A 20,559-nucleotide genomic window follows, 5' to 3' on the forward strand; every position below is an offset into this window, starting at 1 on the left:
TATTATTTAGAAAAACATGTTTAAGGTGCTTTTTAGTTTTTTTGAGATTAAAAAGTATTTTAATATGTAACATCCAAATAATTTAATTTTTTTTATCAAAGAGTTTTCAAGACTATTTAATCACTTTTTTAAACCTATTTCGCAACTCCGAACATACCTGCTAGGGGGATTTTTCCAAGGCCTTACGCCCACGAGGATTAGCCCAAATCAAATATTAGGAGAGTCCCACAAACTCTAGAGGGCTCAAGAAACTGAGCCCAAACCCATAGAGTTTCTCAGTGATCCGCATGGGACCCATGTAAGTCGGGCACACCGTTAACAATTAGATGAGATGTTGCACAAGGAGTGCAGGAGGCCAAAGCAATGGAAATGAAGGAAATACTTTAGAGGAAAGGGACGAGACCCCAAGGCAGCACTAAGAGATCATGCCGCATTAATTATTTCACCAAATAATCGTGCTGCATTAAATGAGATCTACCAGGAGATACTCATTTGCTCAATAGCAGGTCATGAGTCTTTGACCCAGAATGCAAGTATAAAAGCAGCCCTTAGGTATCGAAATGGGAGGCTGGCTCCTCTTTCCCTCCCAACTCTATTTACAGAAATCTCGAGCTATTTCCCTCACACACTTGCTGACTTAGATATCAGAGACGCCATATAGCTGCCACCTCCAACTGCTGGGCTCAAGAGTTATCTTATTTTTATAGGAATAGGTTGAAGACTGGAGTTGCTGAGGGCCGATCCAAAAGCATATGAAACATGCCACCAACAATACCCTTCATAAAACACTCATTAATTATATTTGTAGATGAGTTACAAAAAATCCGGTCCAATCTAATTTGAGAAAAAAAAAAAAAAAAAAAAAGAACTCTTATCCTAATCTAAAAGAGAAACGCAATATATAGTTTATTAAAAAAAAAAAACATTTGGGAGGAAGAAAACAAAAATAAAAGTCCCCGGCCTCCGTGTACTAAAATTACCGTCACGTTGAAGAGGGAGGGAAAAAGGCATGGCCTAATTATCTCTCGGAAAGTCCCCATTTGTAACTGAATTTCAAATCCCAGAACCAAAAAGTGAGCCCAACACAACATTTAGCACCATAACCCTAAAAAAGAAAAAGAAAAAACCAGAAAGAGGAAAAATCGTTGTCGTTACTTTCAGTGCCTGGTCGTACATCTTCTGGTAATTTTTCTTCTCCAGCTTCGATTTTTTTTTTTTTTTTTTTGTATTTCCTCGCGATTTTCCTTGATGCTTTCGATTTGTCTTAGATTTTCTGTTTCGGAATCCGGAGCTCTATCGATTGAATTTTTAAATCGTTCTGTTTTGCGTCTTGTTCGTTATCGATTGGTAGCGGATTCTCGTTATCAAATTTATCAGTAGATGTTATTAGGGTATTTTGACTGCAAACATATATATTTTTAATATATGTTACTATATTTCCGTAATTGAGGCCAGATTTGATCTGGCTCTCAGCAATAATTTGTGGAGGAATTTGTTTGTGTCCAAATCGGGTCTCATCGTGTCTCTTAACAAAGTAATAGGTGAGTTCGTAACAAACCCCAAATTACTTGAAGAAAATACACTGAAAATCGTTCACTTCGAGGTTAGCACCTCCAGAGGGAAGATGAAGAAGAAGACGAGGACAAGAAAGGAATTAAAGATTTGATTAAGTTTCTGCATACCGATCCAAATGCATTCTTCCACTACATATACTGACCTCCTCTATCTAGTTCCTGGGCCAGATGCCAACTTAACCAAACAGTAAAAAAAGAAGAAGCAGCTAATACAATCCTAACAACAATAAATGGGCCATGGCCTGAATCAACAAGAACATGGAATTAAAAGTGATGGCCACAGGCCAACACTTAACCCACGGGCTGAGCCCAAACTACTAAATTCTTATTACCCAACCTAATCTCACTATGGATTCGGTCCACAACTGTTCAGTTCAGTGACAGAATTTTGTACATGCTTGTAGAAATTGTGATATTACTGAAGGAAAATTTTGATTAGGTTGTGAATTTTCTAGTTATATCTGAAAAAACTGGTCTAGGTGGATGTGTTTATATAAAAACGTGTCCTATCGAAGTGCAAACACTGTAAATTTAGTTATCATGCGTCTATTTTTCTTCTCATTTGTAGTATTTTACTTTTGAAATCATAGAGTACGCTGAATGGGTTGTAGGAACAGAGAGTTGTGAGTGGGGGAAATGGCTTTTTCGTATCAATCAGGCTAACCAATTTTTATAGAAGTTTTTATTTGGTGGAGCAGATATGATCCCCCGACTGCATTCTTTAATGAGATTAGTTCATAAAAAAAAAAAAAAAAAAAATCTGTAATGAGATTAGATGGAAGGCTCTTTTTACGTTTTTTATAACAAAAATAAGATAATTGATGCGTGGTGTAGTATAATTGGATAATTAACTCCTTGTCAGTGCGGAATAGATTTCCTTAGTCCTTGACTATATCCTGACTGTTCTGCAGATCAGATTTTTTTCGGAGTGTATCTTTGTGCTGCCCTTGATGGGTGCTCCTAAGCAGAAATGGACCCAACAAGAGGAAGCAGCACTTAAAGCCGGGGTTATTAAGCATGGGGCTGGAAAATGGCGCACGATACTTAAAGATCCGGAGTTTAGTCGTGTCTTGTATCTGCGTTCAAATGTAGATCTCAAGGTGTTCTTCTTTGACTTCATTTACTGCATAGAGTTTATTTCTGGAAAAATATATATATATATCAAGACTTATGCATCTTTTGTGTAATATCGTTTAATCATAAATAAATGAAACAAAAGGCTTATGCTAAACTGTATATTATCTTAGCATAAAACATTAATTAATATGCTTTTTATGCTGGGTAGGACAAGTGGAGAAATATGAGTGTAATGGCAAATGGATGGGGCTCCAGAGAGAAGGCCAGGTTAGCTGTTAAAAGGGTGCCACAGGTCCCTAAACAGGAGGAGAATTCCATGGGTCTCAGTACTGTGGTTCAAAGTGATGAAGATTTCGTTGATGCTAAGCCTCTTGGAGTTTCTAATGATACACTGCAGGTTCCTGCTGCAAAGAGATCTATTGTAAGGTTAGACATTTTTATTGGTTTGATTTTGTAGTGTCTTAGTTCCATAACTTTAGCATATGCTAAGTAGTATCACTGGAACTCTGCCAGTGTCTCATGCACTTATTGGTCTAGATTCAATACAATATTCCAGTATTGATGGACCAAAATATGACTTAGAAGTGATAGGCATTTTGCATGCACATTATTTGTTTTATTTGCTTTCTTTTTTTTCTTTTGCTGTCTTTTTTATAGGCTGGACAATCTTATATTTGAGGCTATAACTAGTTTGAAGGAGTTAAATGGTTCTAACAAGACAACTATTGCTACTTACATAGAGGTAATCTTCCATTTTCAAAGCAAACTCATGGAATTCGATGTACATTGATATTGGGTAGTTGTTCTTTGAGGTTTTTAGTGTCGTGACTATTGATTTTTTTTATGCTAGTGTCATGGATCTATGATCTTATGTTGAGTTTAGTGGAGTGCTGAAATTATAAATATAAAACATGGTTGCATATGTGAGAACTTATTGTTAACTTCTACTTTTTGGTTTCGGATTTAATGATTTTAGACACTGAGTTTGAGCTGTTATGTAGCTAGTGTGACATTTGATATTTACCGGCGCATGTCATGAAAACGACCTTCTCAAATCCTAATGGCACATCCAACCCCACCCCCTCCTTATTTAGTCCTATGCAATCCCAAAGCAGTAGTTCCAACGTCTTAGCTCACATCACACCATTCACCTTATAGACTTTCAGCGCACACATGGTATTCGTTGTCACATCCGATGCTTGCTAGTGTGCATTGCTGTAAAACGTTACATCTGAGTTTCAAATCTAACATGACATCACATTTCCACCCCGAATTCAAATTCCTTGCAAGCCCCTGACCAGAATCCCAATAAGTAAGGTTTGCTCAACTGAGCTTCAAATGCCATGACAAGTTTCCTCCGGTTCATTTATGACTATACGCATCTAAGTCATTAGTGGCCATTGAACCTGTGTACTTAATGCTGAGTCATAATTTTTATTTTATTTTTTGATAGGTAAAAGAGAATAATGCTAAGTCATAATTGAACTTGATTGTGCAAAAGTTGGAATGATGGTTTCTTCTATCCATCAGTATATTATCTTCACGATCTTCAGTAACCAGCTGAGTTTCTCATTTTATAGGAACAATATTGGACGCCTACAGACTTTAAGAGGTTGTTATCAGCCAAATTAAAGTATTTGACAGCAAACCGGAAGCTGATTAAGGTAAGTACACTCAGCAAATCTTTGACTTAATTTTCTTATGCCAATTTGCACTTGCTGTCTCTCCTTGATTAACTTCTGTGAGCCTAATTGCATGCCAAAGCATTTTCAATTTTTAATGCTTAAAGATGTGAACATTTATTAGTTGGAAAATGGAAAATAAAGAAAGTGTGAGAATCATTAATTGAAACTCGTTTACATTGTCTGCTCAATTATCTGGTTTAGTACTTAATATTCAAGGCCATTAAGGAAACTTCAGAGTAGCCTCATTTTGATCATTAAAAGCAAGTGTCATTTTGACCATGGAAAACTACAAAATCGCCGGAAATTTTGCCTGTGGTTTCAAGGAAACTGGTTCTTTTGCTGACTGGTTAAAATCTGAATGATTTATGATGGGTCGTAATTGGTACTTTACTGTAATTGTTCAGGTTAAACGCAAGTATAGGATTGCTCCTACTCCAGCATTTTCTGACAGAAGAAATTCTTCCATGTTACTCTTGGATGGAAGGCAGAGGATTTTTCAAAAAGTTGAGAAGGATGATGCCCATATATGTACAAAATCCCAGATTGATTTAGAGTTAGAAAGGATGAGGTATATGACTCCACAAGAGGCTGCTGTGGCAGCTGCTCAAGCGGTTGCTGAGGCAGAAGCTGCCATAGCAGAAGCTGAAGAGGCAGCAAGAGAGGCAGAGGCAGCAGAAGCTGATGCAGAAGCGGCACAAGCTTTTTCAGCAGCAGCAGTGAAAACTTTGAAAGGAAGAAACAACCCAAAAATGGTGAAATTCCTCTGTTGATTTTTGGTGTGTGTGTGTGGGCGCCCATTAATTTTTTGCATGAGTGGAGATTCTGGTGAAGCTCTCCTAGGAACTCTCCCGAGACTATAATCAAGGTTTAAAACAAAAAAGGGAGACAAATGTAAAAGAAGGAAAGATGTTCCCCATTAATCAATGTTCAAAGAGAATGTAGATCCTCTCTTTTCTTCTTTTCTCACTGATTTCATTTCACTTACCCAAAAAGAAAAAACTATTTGAATGTCATTTTTTATTCAGCGGTCCAATCTAAACCTTTCACAGATACGCTTTTACATACATGTTTTGGTGATTTCTTTTGTGGGAAGTATTTTGTGCCGTACTTGCTATATTACTCACGTCAAATGAAAATACTAATAAAATTAAAGATTGGATTAATCCTCATTCTACTATGTTAGTCTTTCATGTGGATTTTAGAAGCCAATTATCTAAATGGTGTATACTTGCCTATGAAGAAAATGGTGTAGAATTGAGAAAATATACAAGTTAAACTTTGGTCACAGCTTCCAATTTAGACAATCACCGGTATAATGTGGCAATATGCTCGAGTCATTGTGTATATGGAATGGGTAGAGACAGACCTATCACTCGTCTCATTATTTTCTCGATTCCTGTTTCCCCAACTCCTGCACTTTATTCTTTTTTAAAGAAGGTTGGCTATTGAATACCAACATTCCTAGGCAAGTTTTTGCATCTTAATATTCTTATTTTCTTTTATTTTTGGTTTTGTTTTCTTAAGCTTTTGACTTACGTGCATCTTGTGAAATTATATGCAGATGATCCGAGCTTGACATAAAATTATAACTTCACAAAATGGCTAGCAAGGAGTACTCAACCAAAGCCTCTTTCTGCCAACCCACCCCACCCAAAAAAAAAAGGTCAGGGCTGTTTACATCGGCAACAAATCGTGTTCATTAAGCTGATTCTGTGAACAGTTCCTATTCTTTTGCAGTTCCGAGTTTGGAGAGATAACTTTATGTTTTCTAAACATACTGGCTCGTAGCCAACGCTCGCCCCCTATGGTGAAAGAAAATGCACCAAAATAGAAAGATATGGTATTTCTTCTGATTGAGATGTCTGTTTTGGGGTATCCGTTTTTATAGTTTAGTCTTCTGGATTCATTGTCATTTCCTTTGCCCACCGCATTGTGCTCCATTAGGTGTCACATAGAATTGGAAAGATTGTATTGAAAAAAACGAAAGAAAGGTTGCTAGGAGTTTTCTTAGGAAAACGTTGTGGATAACAAATTCATCTTAATGAAGTTATGAAATTGATTCAGGAAAATCCTGTTAAGAAGAGAAAAGCTCTATCTACATATATTTTCCTTTCAGATGCAAGCGAGGGCGCTTGTTCCATTGCCACATGATGCTTTATACTTTGATTCGTCTCTGCTTCCGAGAAAAAAGGGGACAAAAAAAGTATCGTTATACAAAACATGAAAACAATGATATACTAAGAATAGCGAAAGTTGTGGGATCTCAATTGAAAATTAGAGACTGAAAAGAGAATACAATATGTCAATGACTCCCTACAAAATTAGCCTGTTCTCTTGGCTCGATCTCTGCAGTGGTGATTTTTACAACTAAAAGGGACACGAAGTGCAATATTCCGTCTGTGAAGTTCGGTGGGCCATTCATTTCTCTATTTTAGGTTGTGTTTGGATGTTGAGCGCCTGAGTTGATATGAGTTTTTTATGAATAGTAATGAGTTAAGATAGTTGAGTAAGTTTTGTAGGACTCACTTGAGATGAGTTTAAAATGTGTTTAGATGTTAAGATGAGTTTAGATATATTTATGAAAAGTTGAAAAATTATTAGAACCCACCATAAATATCTACTATTTATTGACATTATTATCTTCCCACAATGTGCTGAACTTAAAAAAAAAGGAAAGTTTTCTAGGCTTCATTCTTGCGCAAGAAGTAAGGAACAAATATCGTACTGTGGGTTTGAGTTGTGAGGCCCAACCAAACATATTAATGAATAATATACTTGAAATATATTGTTCAACCAGTATCAATTGTAAGCTCATGTATAGGAAACCATAAAATCCTTTTGGTAGTTGCCGAAACTATTTACATGGAGCCGAGTCAATTAGTTCAAGTTGAACTACACTTATTTGTGTGTTAGATGTCCAAAGCACTTTAAAAATGAAGTGCACTAAACTGAATTTGACATCCAAACGAGTCTTTAATCTTCATGCTCGGGTTGCCTCGATATAATAAAACGGTGAATCTTCATTGGTTCAATTTCTTTGCTAGTGATTTGGGGAGAAAATCTTTACTTTTGAGAAAATTAGGTTCTACTTGGTAAGTGATGAAAATTTTGAATTTAAGATAAAATATTAAAATATTATATTTTAATATTATTATTGTTTTGAGATTTGAAAAAGTTAAATTATTTATTATATTTTGTATGGAGATTTGAAAAAGTTGTAATGATGAAATAAGAATTTTGAATTTGAGATTAAAAGTTTTGTTTACCAAATCGAACCTTGTTGAGATTATTTCAATTTTAATATGTTATATTTCTATATAGTAGCGGGAGGTCATTTGGTCTAGTGGTATGATTCTCGCTTCGGGTGCGAGAGGTCTCGAGTACGATTCTCGGAATGCCCCCATTAATCAGTTATGTTTTTCGGTTTTAATCCCCCAACAAAACCTGCAGTCCTGAACTAAACTCGTGCGCCACCGAAATATATAAATTATAAAGGCTATTATTCTATTCAAATCCAGAAGACCTGAAGCATGTTTGAAGTTTTAAACACATGACACAACAATCAAAATATGTACAAGAAAGTAGAAACCCATATCATTGCGTGTTGCAACATAAAGAAGAAGAAGCAAGCACCAGACCCAGATGTTGAGCCACACAGCAAATAGTAATCAGACTGATCGATAAACCCAGTTATTCAACACGGCACAAGTCACTTTTACCTGCTTCAAATCCACCCTCCAATAACTGTGATGGATGAATGAATGAAAAAAGTACAGAAAACTGAGATTCAATTCTTTGATTTAGAATGCTTCATAAGCCAATCAATAACTGTATCAATGTTGGTGGAGTCCTTGCAAGAAATCATGAAGCAACAGACTTCTCTATCAGTAATGGACTTGAGCCCCCTGCAAAGGGTGGAACACCAATTTCAAACTACAGATGATTAACAAAGAAAAGGAAAAAAGAAAAATTGTTATCACTGCTTAATGCCCTCTACTCTGCATGCTACTTTGATACACAAAAAATAATTAAATTTTGTAGCTGGTTAAATATTGGGAAGGGAAATCTCTCTCAGGTGGTTAGGATTCAAGAAATCATTGTGAGGGAAATTTCAAACATGACCTTGTGACCGGCCATTTATATATTTCTTTGTGGGGGGAGGGAGGAGGGTTGAATGCTGCATGGAGTGAACTTCAGCACAAAATAAACATGTTGGCGGGCCACCAAAAAACCATTTAAAGATTTCTAGACTCTCTACTTACAAATGCTCTGTCAGATCCTCTTTAGACAAAGCTCCTCCTTTGTCAATCTTGTTACCCAGTACCAGCAAGGGAATGCTACTAAGTGACGGATTACTCAACAGGTCATCAAGTTCACTTCTTGAGACAGGCAAGTTCTCAGAATCAGCGGCATCCACCACATACCTGCAACATGCAAAAATTGTGGTTCTAAATTGTAGGTCATAATAAGCTAGTACACTAAACTGGCAAGCTATAACCTAAACTTCTTGTTTATAAATACAAGCTGAACTGGCAAGCTATAAGTGCTGAACTGGCAAGCTATAAGTGCTGAGCAAACAACAGGGCATACACAATGGCTGAAACTGCACGGCAGTATCTTTCCCACATACTGCGAAATCTCGGTTGACCTCCAAGATCCCATAGCTTTATTGCCACATTCCCTTTAGTTACATTCCTCAAATTAAACCCTACCTGCAGATAAAATGAAATTCTTTTGAGTGAGATGTACGTGTAGACAACTAAGTGGGACCTGTTGCAATGAAATGACAAGTTCTCTGACAGAATGGTGAAAGAAAATAAAAGGATGTTAATAATTCATAAACAAAAATGACGCACCGTTGGAATCATGTCTTCGCTATATCCACCAGTCTTGAAGTAAGTTCCAGAAAAAGAAATTTTGCCATCAGAATCAAATTGAAACAGTAGAAAGGAACATAAAAAAACATAAAAAATTTACACCTCGTGAATAGTTTACTTACTGCAATAACATTTACAAGTGATGTTTTTCCAGCATTCTCAAGGCCTATTAAAGATAGATCCATTTCTTGCTTGATGAAAAGACTAAAATAAGAAAAAGAAAAGGATTGCATAAATAATTAATGTACCTCAAAAGAATGTTCAAATTTTACCACTAAGATACAAAACATTACACTAAAACAAGTAGTTCAATGCCTAGAGTTAGGCTGGAAAATCTAGAGGATTACGAGTTTAATCATAACAAGTCAATCACTCCATGATGGAACCAAGATCTTGAAAAGTGATAAATAGTGATCCACTTATGGCTGGAACAAACCACAAGTTTTTTATTCTTTCTGATGGATCAGAGTAAACTACAGACCCTTGTACTTATAGCCATGCACTCCTAACTATGTACGTAAACCTATTCCTATACAATCTCTGCACCCCTTCCTTATAACCCAAATAAAATAACAATCCTAATTGACATGTACTAGTTTAAAGCAATAAAACTACTGACAGCAATAATAACTCTTGCTACTTTAATTTAATAATAACTCTTCCTAGACTAAACACAACTTCAACCCACTTCGTGTTCTACTCCACTATGGCTTCTCCACTTCGTAATAGACTTTCTAGTTCTGTTTCCATCACTCCAGCTATATGGAATGCAACCGGTAAAGACTGGCAATAGAAGCAGAATATTCCACAAAGTCCACCTCAAACATGAGAGTTAAACTTGATTTGTAGGGCTTCCCACGTGTTAAATACCAGGCATCCATAGATGATCCAAAATTCATTGCGGAAAAGGGTGAAAACTCTAGCAAGAATAACAAGTCTTAGAAGTTTCAGCAGATGTTAAAAGAATCACCAGCGGGAAATATGATCCTTATCAAAAGTGGGCACATGGGTAAATACTACTTTGGCGCTAGCATTTATTCAATTATCTCAAATCCTAAGAAAGAACCATAAAAATTACACCTTTATCATCCCAGTATGAAAGAATTGGGTAAATTTTCTGAAACTTTTCTTACATTATAACCTAAAACTAATTTTCTTTTGATGCTAGATAACTTAAGCGCAGATAAATATGAAGGAAATGAGAAGATATTGAACAACAGAAAGTGCACTCAAACATTGCACTTCTCCTTTGCCCAAGTTATCCGATAATTTCAAAGCTCCTCTTCTAGCACAAAACTCTGTATGGAAAATTGAGCTTAAAAGAGTTTCACTAGTATGGTCGATGCAAGTGTTCGACCAGTGCCTGAGAAAGAGTATTCTCAAAGCCAAAGTGAATGATCTGAGTTGTAAATTTACCAATTAGCAGGGCACTGCAAATAGAAAATCCAATGACTCTGCAACAATGCCTCCTCTTCAAGTGCAAACACCAGTCACTGCACTCAAATCATCATCACTGACTCTTGTATCCTCAATCCACTTCTTGTGTCCTCTTCAGGTGCAAACAGAAATCTAATACTCCAGTCATTGTAATCCACGTCCAATGAAAGTACATGTAGGTCTGACATATGAATTCCTCAAGGCTTCTTTGAGCTATATTCAAAATTATCATTATTCACACCACCACCACCATTATCATTAGGCAATCACCACCACCACATCCCTCCCTCCCTTTTTGCCACAACATCCATCAAAGCACCACTTCCACACAGCTTTAGCCTTCCTCCACAATACCACTTCTCCAATGGTGAGCATAATCACACATGCTCCATATGAGCCTCACATACTGGTTTACGAAAAACCTATAGTTAGTAGAATCAGTTAAAGATCTCAAAAAACAAGCGTTTCATAGAGTGCTATGGGATTTGTGTAACCATGCAGTTCAAAGCTTAACACATCACACCTGGTTACCAATTCCCACCTAGGACATTATTCAAACAGCCATGACAAGCAAGCCGCATAAACCAAAAAATCTGAAATAATGGGAAAACACATCCATCGTTCCAAAATTGTTCATTACCATTCCTGAACTCAAGAAACTTCTTCCCGATACCAAGCACCACCCGAATAAGCTTCATTTCCTTTAAAATATATAACTACGTATGTACAAATAATATACTGTGATATTCAACTGTAAACGCTGAAACAGAATTTGAAACTTAATTTAGTTACGAGTAGTGCTATATGTACTTATAATAGTACTTACAATTTTACGTACAAGACTCATTTTGTCAGCTTTCTTTTGAAATTCAAATTTTGAACTTCACAAGAAGTAAGTTTTTTTTTGTAAGTTTTTCTTTAAGTATAGTTAGCATTTTTCTTCAGTTCAATATTTATTTTAGTTAAAAAAGAAAACAGAAACCAACCAAGTCCAGGGGTCAAGTAGTCACATTTGGTTTTTTTTTTTCTAAGCAAAAGGGGAGGCGGGGGCAACCACCTTAACAACTCTCTCTGGACATGACCATAGGAGCCCTTCCCCACTATAAAATGTTCGGTTTGAGCTATAGCTACTGCCAAGAGCGAGCCCGTCACCACAGCACCACCAAAATATCCAATTGGTCCAAAACCCATCTACATGGCCCAAAAATCAGGCTTTACTATACCACAAGTAGTTTCAACTTACGTCTTGACTCAAACTCCTGACCCTAGCCATGAATACCCAACTCATATCAACTGGACTACCACCTAGATGGAAATGGTTTCTATTCCAATAATTATCACGTACATAATCTAAAACTGAACACGGGAAGTTCTGAGGAGTTATTCTCTTTTTATAAGTTTTCTCAGCAACGAAGTGAATCCAAAGGGGGAAAACCATATTTAAATATATGTGGTTCTTGAAAAAACTAAGAAGAAAATGAAAAGGAGATAATTAATCACAGTTTAGTATTAGGGCCAGTAGGTACGAAACTAAAATCTTTGCACTTCGCAGCTCCCACAGAATAAAAAACTCAGAGCTCGATTCTCTACTCAGCATCCAATAGGAGAGAGAATTTACCTCCGTAGCCAATCGAGAAAAGCATCCCATACCCCCATGGCGAAAGAGAAATTCGGCAAATCCAAAGAAAATAAAAGTTAAAGAGATTTTGATTTGAAAATTGGATGGGATAGAGGATGGACAAAGAAATTGTTCGGCCTTCTGTATTCCCAAGTGCTGCAGATGAAATTTCCTGCAGTATTTATTTATTTGATAACATAATACTTTCTATGTATTTAAATTAAAATTTAAACCAGAATATGAAAATAGTAAATTAAACGAAATGACTGAAAAAGATAATTATAAACAGCCGCCAAAACGAGTAATGTAAACTCAACTGCAACCCACACGCCACGTTCGATGACTGAACGGGCTGCCAAGCCGTTAAACGACGTTTGCATGCTTGATTAGGAAGTAAAAAAAAAAAAAAAAAAGGTCGTTAAACGACGTTATTTTGGACTCGTTAAGGAAAGAAAGTGTCGCCGAACCGCCGAACCGGTCTCTCCCATTCGGTACGAGGTGGTCCGGCCCTTAAGAAAATGTGGCTCCCGACTTTCTACAAATAGAATCATTGTTTTTCTCTAAAGAAAATACAAAATTGCAGACGTTTTTAGGATAAAAAATTGTTAGAAATCTCACTCCGATTTTGATAAAAGATAAATATTAATTGTATGTAAGAAAATTTTATAAAAAAATTAATTTTCTATATATCAATTATTAATACGTTAAATATTATAAAATTTAAAAATAATAATCTTATACGTAAAATTGTAAATAAAATTACAGCTACGGGTACCATGCTATTCTTTACAAAAACATGAGGGCTTTATAGATTTTTCATGTAATCCTTTTTAATATATATATATATATATATATATATGTAATATCGACTTAATTCTTCTCTTTTATTTAACTCTAAATCGATTGAAATTATTAACAATTTGTCGGATTAAGACTAATGTTGACGTTAAAAACTGACGTAATCGCAGACCGTCCATAATTACATTTCATAAAGAAAAACAAAAAAACAAAAATAATTGTACGCGTAATACAATAAAATTATTTATTTAAACTAAAACAAGAACATTTATTCATTTAATCTAATATAGAATATAGATGTTTTTATCGTTTCGACCATCTTTAGCATCCTTTGCTCGCGGCGAAAACGAGAAGTATATTCGACCATCCCGACTGTAAGGAAAACTCCATGAGATGAGGCTACAAGTAGTACTGACAAAGTTTTGAAATCAAGGGACCCACCACTGTTTTATCGCCATGAAATCACTAAACAAAATGGACTAGCAGGAAGCATCCTGGAAACAGCACAAAGTTTTTGTAATGAGCAAAACTCCAATCTCATTCAATTATTAATTATTACCCTTTGGCTTTCCCCCACTTCTTCACTCCTACAATATTTTTGAGTTGTTGAGGAAACGGGGGGGAAAATCTTATCTTCCTCCTAGTTCCTACATTGTACCTAAACCTTCAGAGTAAGTATGTTCTCTTCAATTTTCTTTATTCTTTCAGTTCTATATGTTGCTATTTTTAACATGATGTATGTTGATAGCTAGAGTGTAGGTGCATTTTGGTCAGCAAGGGGATGGGTATGTTGCTAGATATCGTTGGTGGGCTGAGCATTTGCGTTTCGACTCTTTGGGATTTGCAAGAAATGAGATTTTCTGCTATTTTTGACGATGTAAGTTCTGTGGCCATGGCCGTTATCATGGCGGCTGTATCATGTTTCATTGCTACGAGGAGACTATGAATTGGTAATTACAAGTTTATGTTCATTAACTGATGACACCTTTGATTTTCAACTTCCATTATATTTTCGCTCTGTGTGCCACATAATGCATTATCTTGTGGGGGGGGGGGGGGGGGGGGGGGGGGGGGGGGGGATTTGGGCGGGGGGGAGAGAAAGGGGTTGGGGGCAGTATACATCCTTTTGGTTTGGGCATGCATGGCCAAACAATTACACCATATCACTCACAAAAAGAAAAAGAACAAACGTCCAGGTACAGTCAACAAAGGAGTAAAAGAATGAGATAGCATTTGGTTAGTCCAATGATAGAGCTTTTAATTATATCCTTTTAGCATTACAGTTGAACAAGCATTGGTGCCTGCAAACTTAAAGTATCCCAGCATGGATTTTGTTTCGCTTGCTGTAAATTCCTAAAGGCAAAATCATGCAAATCCAACTTAGATAAGAGTGATTGGGAGCCACTTCAAATGGCTAGTTCTGAAAGGTCTCGATAGTGTAACTGGTTTCATTAATTCAACCATTTTAGAAAATTAAGTATTTCTTAACGCAAGCAATTCTAGAATCTAGCAGCGTAGTATAAATCTTCTTCCTCTAAGCTGCTTCAAAATTCAGAAGAGAGTACACTGTCATATATGCCTTAAAGTGCATGAGTGCATATTTACATCTATTCATGAGTCATTAAATGACAGTGATAACATCAAACCTGAACCGCTCAGACCCGTAATCCACACAACGCATCCTTTCTGATTTGAGTAAGTTCTGACTAGCAACTTTTCCAAATGCACATTCATGCCACTTAATGTTTCTCGAACTCGCAATGGTAGATAACTGGCTGAGAATTTCCCCTGGTAAGAAAACATATCAGAAACCTGGACAATACAATCCAAAACTCCCGCTACATATACATGGGCACTTTACAGTTAAATTTATAGTGAGAAAAATCAATCTTTTCCTTTCTTTGATTCGTTTACTTTCTCAACAACCAAGCAGGCCATAAAATCAGCCGCATTGAAAAACTAAAATCGACCCAAAAAAAGAACCAAAGTGTGTGTTCAAGAAGAAATTGCCCCATACCGTTCCCCTATCCGAAAGTCCGAATAAACAAAACTAGGGGGTCCAACTGAAAAAAGAGGAGATTTTTATCAAAATATTTTCACGCTCTAGGAAACCAAACAACGGATCGCAAAAAAACAAAATTACATAAAACCAAACTTAGAAATAAGAAGATACCCGAATTAGCAGCGTGCCCATTTCTCGACTCGTCGTACAGATCATCCACCTTCCCGCTCCCACTTACCGTCATCGACCCCTCCACTGCCTTGACTCGCAAAGAGCCCCTCGATTGCGAACCAACTGTGGAACCGCCATTGGGTACGGTCGCGAAGACGAATCGTAGCTTCGGCGAGGACGAGGATTCGAGGCCCGTAGACGCTATTGGCCCTGCCGATAGTTTCCCAACTTGCCCTCCAACAACGATCATGTCTCTCGCATACAATCAACGTACAATCTAATTAATTATTTAAATAATACTTTAAAAGTATTGCAAATAAAAATAATATGTGTAATTCTTTTTTTTATAAAATAAAAGAATCCTCCTACATCCCTCGAATTGCCACCAAAGAAGGTATTTTTTTTTTAATATTCTAAAATATTTTTAAAAAATTATATAACATTATTAAAAAATATTTCTTTAATCACTATATTTAAAAAAAAAAAAAAAACTTTTAGGACACTTTTTGAAAGTATTTCTGTAAAATATACATGCATGAATTGGTGGTTTTCTTTTTCAGTTGAGATCGGGATTTTTTAACGGTGGAGAGGGTGTTTAGGTTGGTAGTTAATTAGGGATCTGACTTGATAAATATAATAGTTGGATTTCAAAATTAACGTATATTAATGGAATTTAAATTTACGATTAATTATTAAATATTCTCAATATAAGGATATGAGACTATGTTTAGATGATGAGATAATCTCAGATAATTTGAGTTGATATGTAAATAATAATATTTTATAAATTTTATTGAGATATATTTAAATGTAAATATGTTGAGATATGCGTTTGAATATATAAAATAGGTTAATATGACTTTAACCTTTTTTATGAGAAATCGAAAAAATAGTAAATCCTATTAATAATTGACTTAAGATTGATCGAGATTACTTGGACAACCAAACATGGCCTAAACTCTTATTCTATTGTAAGATATCGTATCAATTATAATTTATATTTATATATAAACAATTTTAATTATATGACATGTTATGAAAATAATGTGTCATCCATATTTCGAGAGTATCTAATAATTTTCCTTCATCAGTAATCTTTGATACTGTTATGATTGTATTTAAGAATATCATCTTCTCTAGTTGGGTTGAGAATAGCAATAGGCAACTAACCATTTTTATAAATTAAAAAAAAATTATATTAATTGATGCTATAAATTTTTATGTTAATGCTATTTTTGGTGTATCAATAGATAGATCGTAAATAAAATTTTGATAAATGTATTGTAAACACTTCAAGTAAGACTCATTTTCTTGTTCTCATAAGCCATGGAGGACGATGGTTATAGCATTCATTTGGTACTCTAAAATTTTCATCTCTATTAGTCTTTATAGGAATACAATTTATTTTTGTTTAGTTTTTTCATAAACTCAAGTTCCGTTAAATAATTCAAAATCAATTTTCTTTTGACAGTTTTTTGCCAACTCGTGTTATCTATGCGATTATAAACACCGTTTGAATAGTGAAAGTATTTTATCTTATCTTATCTCATTATTATAATTTTTTTAAATTCTCACATAAAATATAATAAACAATTTAATTTTTTTTTTAAATTCTAAAATAATAATAATATCAAAAAATAATATTCTAATAATATTTTATTTAACTTTTAACTTTGATTTAAAACTATTTCATCTTCATATCCAAATAATATCAAATAAATAATATGAAAAAAAATGCAAGTATAACTGTAATATTTAGAATATTAATGTTGATATTAAATAGAAATTTTATGTTAATATGTTTAAGGTCTATTAGATACAGGATCCCAAAAAGACAAAATCCATCTCACGGAAAACCAAATGCTTACGCTTGCCACGTTTTAGCTTAGGAAGGGTTGGTTTATATAATGGACTTATAGAGACGATAAAGTCCGTCTTTACAAGTATAACCATCACCATAGTACGCAATATTAGCAGCGGCTGTTACTGAAACGCTACCGCAGCGTTCATGACGCGACTAGAGCCTCGTCACAAGTTCAACATAAAATTCAATCCTTCTACTTCACGGCTCGAGTCTCAGAAACAGAGAGATAAGACATTAAGTGGGGCTAAAAATTCTCTGTTCCTTAATGGTGATCCTATGCCAGTCCATCTGACGACTCCTTTCCCTTGCGTTATCCGCGCACCACAAGGCACAAACACCTCCACAGATAACCAGAAATGGCAATTGCTCTCAAAATACCAAGTTTCAAGTTTCCTTCACCAAATCATCTTAGAATCCGAACTACACCCCAAGTCACATCCCCTTCGTTTATCCCTATATCCCAAATCTCACCATCCCAAGCTACATCAAAAGCCCCTTTGAATTCCCTCCAGAAAAGCACCACCCTTTCTGAAAACAGAAAGTACAAGATTGACGCCACTTTACCAACCATGTCAGAGATATTGCAGTCCTCGAAGGCCCAGAACCTCGACCTCCAGCTCCAAACTCTCGGACCCTTTTTCAGGATCACAGCCAAGAGCTTGGAAACCCAAAAAGAGCTTGGGAAGGCTGAGGGCCTGATAAGGGTCTGGCTGAGAGGGAGAATTCTTCACTTGGATTCCATTAGATTGAGGAGAGAGACACTGGGAATGGAGAAATCAATCTTTGGTATTGGTTTGTTCATTGGAGCTGTTGCTGTAAGGTATGGATATGATTGTGGTTGCAAGACAGCTGAGTTACTGGCAATCAATGACTCTGATCTTTACCACTCGAAGGTTTTTGTCCTCCCTGCAATCGTTTACGTTATGTGCTATTGTTGTATTTAATTCAAAAGTGATGGTAACTAAGTATATCTTCACTTGTCAGCCAGTTGATATTTCGCCGTTTAAGTAGTCTCTTTTGCTCAGCCCGTTTGGAAAGGAAACGGTAAAATGGTTAGGAAGATGTTGTTAAAGGAAAGCAGAAAATCAAACTTGGTTTCATCACAGACTTTAACTTTAGTATTAGTTCGAAGTTGGCATAAGTCAAGCGCAAGGTACTGCCAGTTGAAATGGTTTCTACCGGCATGGCCACATTTTCTTTCAATTATTTAAATTGACTTGAAAATAAAAGATTCCTTCCATATATTTCGAAACTAATCTTTTACATATCCCAGCTTGTTAGGTTCTACACCAGAATTGGGTTCAAGGCTGTACATGAAGTGACGGGTACAGCATTTGGAGATTATGCCCACATGTTGGTTTGGGGAGGCATTGGTACCCGAATGGATGCCAATGTTGAAGCGCTTCTAATAAGATGGTGCACCAGGTTCAAATCTCGGAAGTGATTTCACTCTGATCCATGGTTGAGAAGATTTTCATCAAGACCATTGATTGAATATTACTTTTTCTTATAAATTCTATGAAGCATAGGCTAGAGAGCTTTTGGAAATTATGCTTATCCAACTGTAGAAAATTATTCTGTGAATGGTTGGTAGCACTGGTCCGAAGCATCGCCCCGGCCAATCAGCTTGTAGTTGAACTTTCTGAATGAGTTTTACTCCAGCTATCAAGTATGCAACGAAAACTCCGGGGTTGAGCTGAGGGAACAGTACTTTATACAGCTGGCTGACACGAACCAGGCTGCGAGGAACAAAGAGATTCGGCTTTGTACAGTTCTCTCTTAATGGGGGTGATGCTCATCCGTACATTTCTTTTGCAATTTGTGTCATGTTGAAGAGAAGGATTCAAAGGCATCTGAGCCATAAGAACATGAGCTCCATACCAAGTCCTAGAGTATCTAGACTTATTTGATGGTAGTAACCTATATTTGTCCAAGCTCTGCAAGTATTTTTAAAGCCTTTTCTTATTGTTTATATTTTTGAGATGCTTAGCTGGTGCGGATCACCACGAACAATATGCTAAATTTTGTTACTTTATGCTTAAGTAGATTATATTCAAGAAAATTGACTATCAGTAGCCATTGAACGGATTTAGAACGGCACAAATTCTTCTGCAAAGGGATTCCAAAGAGATCAAAATTCAAAGCTGGATATACAATTTCAACTAAAATCTGCGAATAACGATGATGAAAACACAATGAATGGCGACGCATCATTTTGATGAAGCTCCACCCTTTTCACCCAAATAACAATTCCATTAAAAAGAAAAGAAAACGCTCTTCATCGGCTACGAACATGAGAGAAATTGGAACCGATCTTTGGAGCATAACCCATCGAAGTAAATGTCGTAGAATTGTTGTTGACGCTGCAGGAACGGGCATATTCAAGACCAGATCGTTGCTCTAAGGACTCCATGGTCGGCCACTGAAACTGGTCCGACCAGGTTCGCCGGTGAGACGAGCCCTCGGGCGAGTCCGTTCCATTCAACAACAAATGGGAGCTACGGGTGGAGCCCTTGGAGAGGCAAATGTAGCTGTTGTGAGGCTTCTGCTTCTGTTTCTTGATGGCATGGACAAGATAAGGAATTACACCTTCCATCGCTTCCTCTTGTTAATTTCTACTAAGTAGCTGAGTATGAAATCTTTTGCTGGAAAGGATGCGTGGATATGTACTTCGAACAGAAACCCGCGAGAGGAAGGTGTACCTATATAAACGACTAAACGAGGAAGATTGGTTGAATGGTAGTGGCAATGAAATGGTCAAAGACGTGTGAATCAAATAACTTCGGCGGCTTGGGAATGAGGAGTAGTTATATTAGGTAATCAATGGGGGCGTCGTGGCAAACATCGGGTGGTGCGATCTTGCGCTGCGTTTTGCGACTATTTCATGTTTATCTCTTTGCTGTCGGGGCTGTCCACGTAATAAATGTCCGAAGCAACCAAACTATCCTCGGTTCACTTTCGAGGTAACCAGTGGTTGGACGGTGCTACAGCACCGTTGGTGGCTACCGCTGGAGTCACCGTTAGGTAAAATATATAGGGACACAAGCGGTGGCAAAGCATTTCCCTTATAAAAGTGTGTGTGCGTTTTTTATTTTTTTAAAATGCTTATGTGCCCTCTTCTCATATTTCTTAAAGTAATTGTTGGCCACAATTTTTTTTTAAATTTTTTTTACTTAATAATTAAAGAAATAATTTTAAATATATTAATATTTTTTTATTTTTAAAAAATATTTAAATAGATTAAAAAATTATTAAAAAAAAAGTGTGCATACTGTCAAAATGAGTAGTGCACTCTAAGTGGTAAAGTAGCACTGCTCTTTTTTTTATATGTATATTTTTAATATATATATTTAAAAAAAAATTAAAATATCATTAAAAATTACTTCTTTAATTACAAAAAAAAAAAATTGGGGCCCGTTGGGAGCTGCCTGTGTGTTTAGCATTTTCATTTTAACT

General features: G+C 36.1%; 3 protein-coding genes and 1 long non-coding RNA gene across 14 annotated transcripts; 3 read left to right on the top strand and 1 right to left on the bottom strand.

The window, feature by feature from the left end:
- Window positions 1-917: 917 nt before the first annotated feature.
- LOC122314137 (telomere repeat-binding factor 1-like) lies at window positions 918-6,405 on the top strand. 4 transcript variants are annotated; one of them, XR_006243611.1, is made up of 8 exons: window positions 919-1,182; window positions 2,486-2,674; window positions 2,860-3,077; window positions 3,309-3,393; window positions 4,232-4,315; window positions 4,741-5,088; window positions 5,898-5,999; window positions 6,074-6,405. XR_006243611.1 is itself a non-coding variant. In XM_043129548.1 (7 exons), exons 2-7 carry the CDS (start codon window positions 2,525-2,527, stop codon window positions 5,910-5,912), a joined length of 900 nt encoding a protein of 299 aa, XP_042985482.1. In that variant the 5' UTR covers window positions 919-1,182; window positions 2,486-2,524; the 3' UTR covers window positions 5,913-6,405. The 4 variants fall into 4 exon arrangements, 3 of the variants coding, with proteins under 3 accessions (XP_042985481.1, XP_042985482.1, XP_042985480.1); XM_043129548.1 differs by having other exon boundaries at window positions 5,898-6,405; XM_043129547.1 differs by lacking the exons at window positions 5,898-5,999; window positions 6,074-6,405 and having other exon boundaries at window positions 918-1,182; window positions 2,491-2,674; window positions 4,741-5,286.
- Window positions 6,406-7,815: 1,410 nt separating this feature from the next.
- Window positions 7,816-15,509, bottom strand: LOC122314322 (ADP-ribosylation factor-like protein 8a). Of its 6 annotated transcripts, XM_043129824.1 has the most exons (8): window positions 15,240-15,356; window positions 15,084-15,129; window positions 14,713-14,854; window positions 9,336-9,417; window positions 9,193-9,225; window positions 8,927-9,048; window positions 8,599-8,760; window positions 7,816-8,241 (listed from the first exon to the last, which is right to left on the bottom strand). In XM_043129824.1, the coding sequence occupies exons 3-8, from the start codon at window positions 14,745-14,747 to the stop codon at window positions 8,124-8,126; spliced, it is 552 nt and encodes a 183-aa protein (XP_042985758.1). In that variant the 5' UTR covers window positions 14,748-14,854; window positions 15,084-15,129; window positions 15,240-15,356; the 3' UTR covers window positions 7,816-8,123. The 6 variants fall into 6 exon arrangements, with proteins under 6 accessions (XP_042985758.1, XP_042985756.1, XP_042985759.1 ...); XM_043129822.1 differs by lacking the exon at window positions 15,084-15,129 and having other exon boundaries at window positions 15,240-15,509; XM_043129825.1 differs by lacking the exons at window positions 14,713-14,854; window positions 15,084-15,129; window positions 15,240-15,356 and adding exons at window positions 10,630-11,056; window positions 12,269-12,432.
- On the top strand, window positions 13,639-14,070 carry LOC122314323. The gene is made up of 2 exons (XR_006243684.1): window positions 13,639-13,737; window positions 13,815-14,070. It is a non-coding gene; the product is annotated as an uncharacterized LOC122314323 (long non-coding RNA).
- A 1,542-nt stretch (window positions 15,510-17,051) lies between the features above and the next one.
- On the top strand, window positions 17,052-19,191 carry LOC122314321. 3 transcript variants are annotated; one of them, XR_006243683.1, is made up of 2 exons: window positions 17,052-18,256; window positions 18,377-19,191. XR_006243683.1 is itself a non-coding variant. In XM_043129820.1 (2 exons), exons 1-2 carry the CDS (start codon window positions 17,460-17,462, stop codon window positions 18,112-18,114), a joined length of 564 nt encoding a protein of 187 aa, XP_042985754.1. In that variant the 5' UTR covers window positions 17,240-17,459; the 3' UTR covers window positions 18,115-19,191. The 3 variants fall into 3 exon arrangements, 2 of the variants coding, with proteins under 2 accessions (XP_042985754.1, XP_042985753.1); XM_043129820.1 differs by having other exon boundaries at window positions 17,240-17,996; window positions 18,088-19,191; XM_043129819.1 differs by having other exon boundaries at window positions 17,242-17,996.
- Window positions 19,192-20,559: the final 1,368 nt, after the last annotated feature.

Source organism: Carya illinoinensis, chromosome 6 (assembly GCF_018687715.1).
Source record: "Carya illinoinensis cultivar Pawnee chromosome 6, C.illinoinensisPawnee_v1, whole genome shotgun sequence".
Classification (NCBI taxonomy): domain Eukaryota; kingdom Viridiplantae; phylum Streptophyta; class Magnoliopsida; order Fagales; family Juglandaceae; genus Carya; species Carya illinoinensis.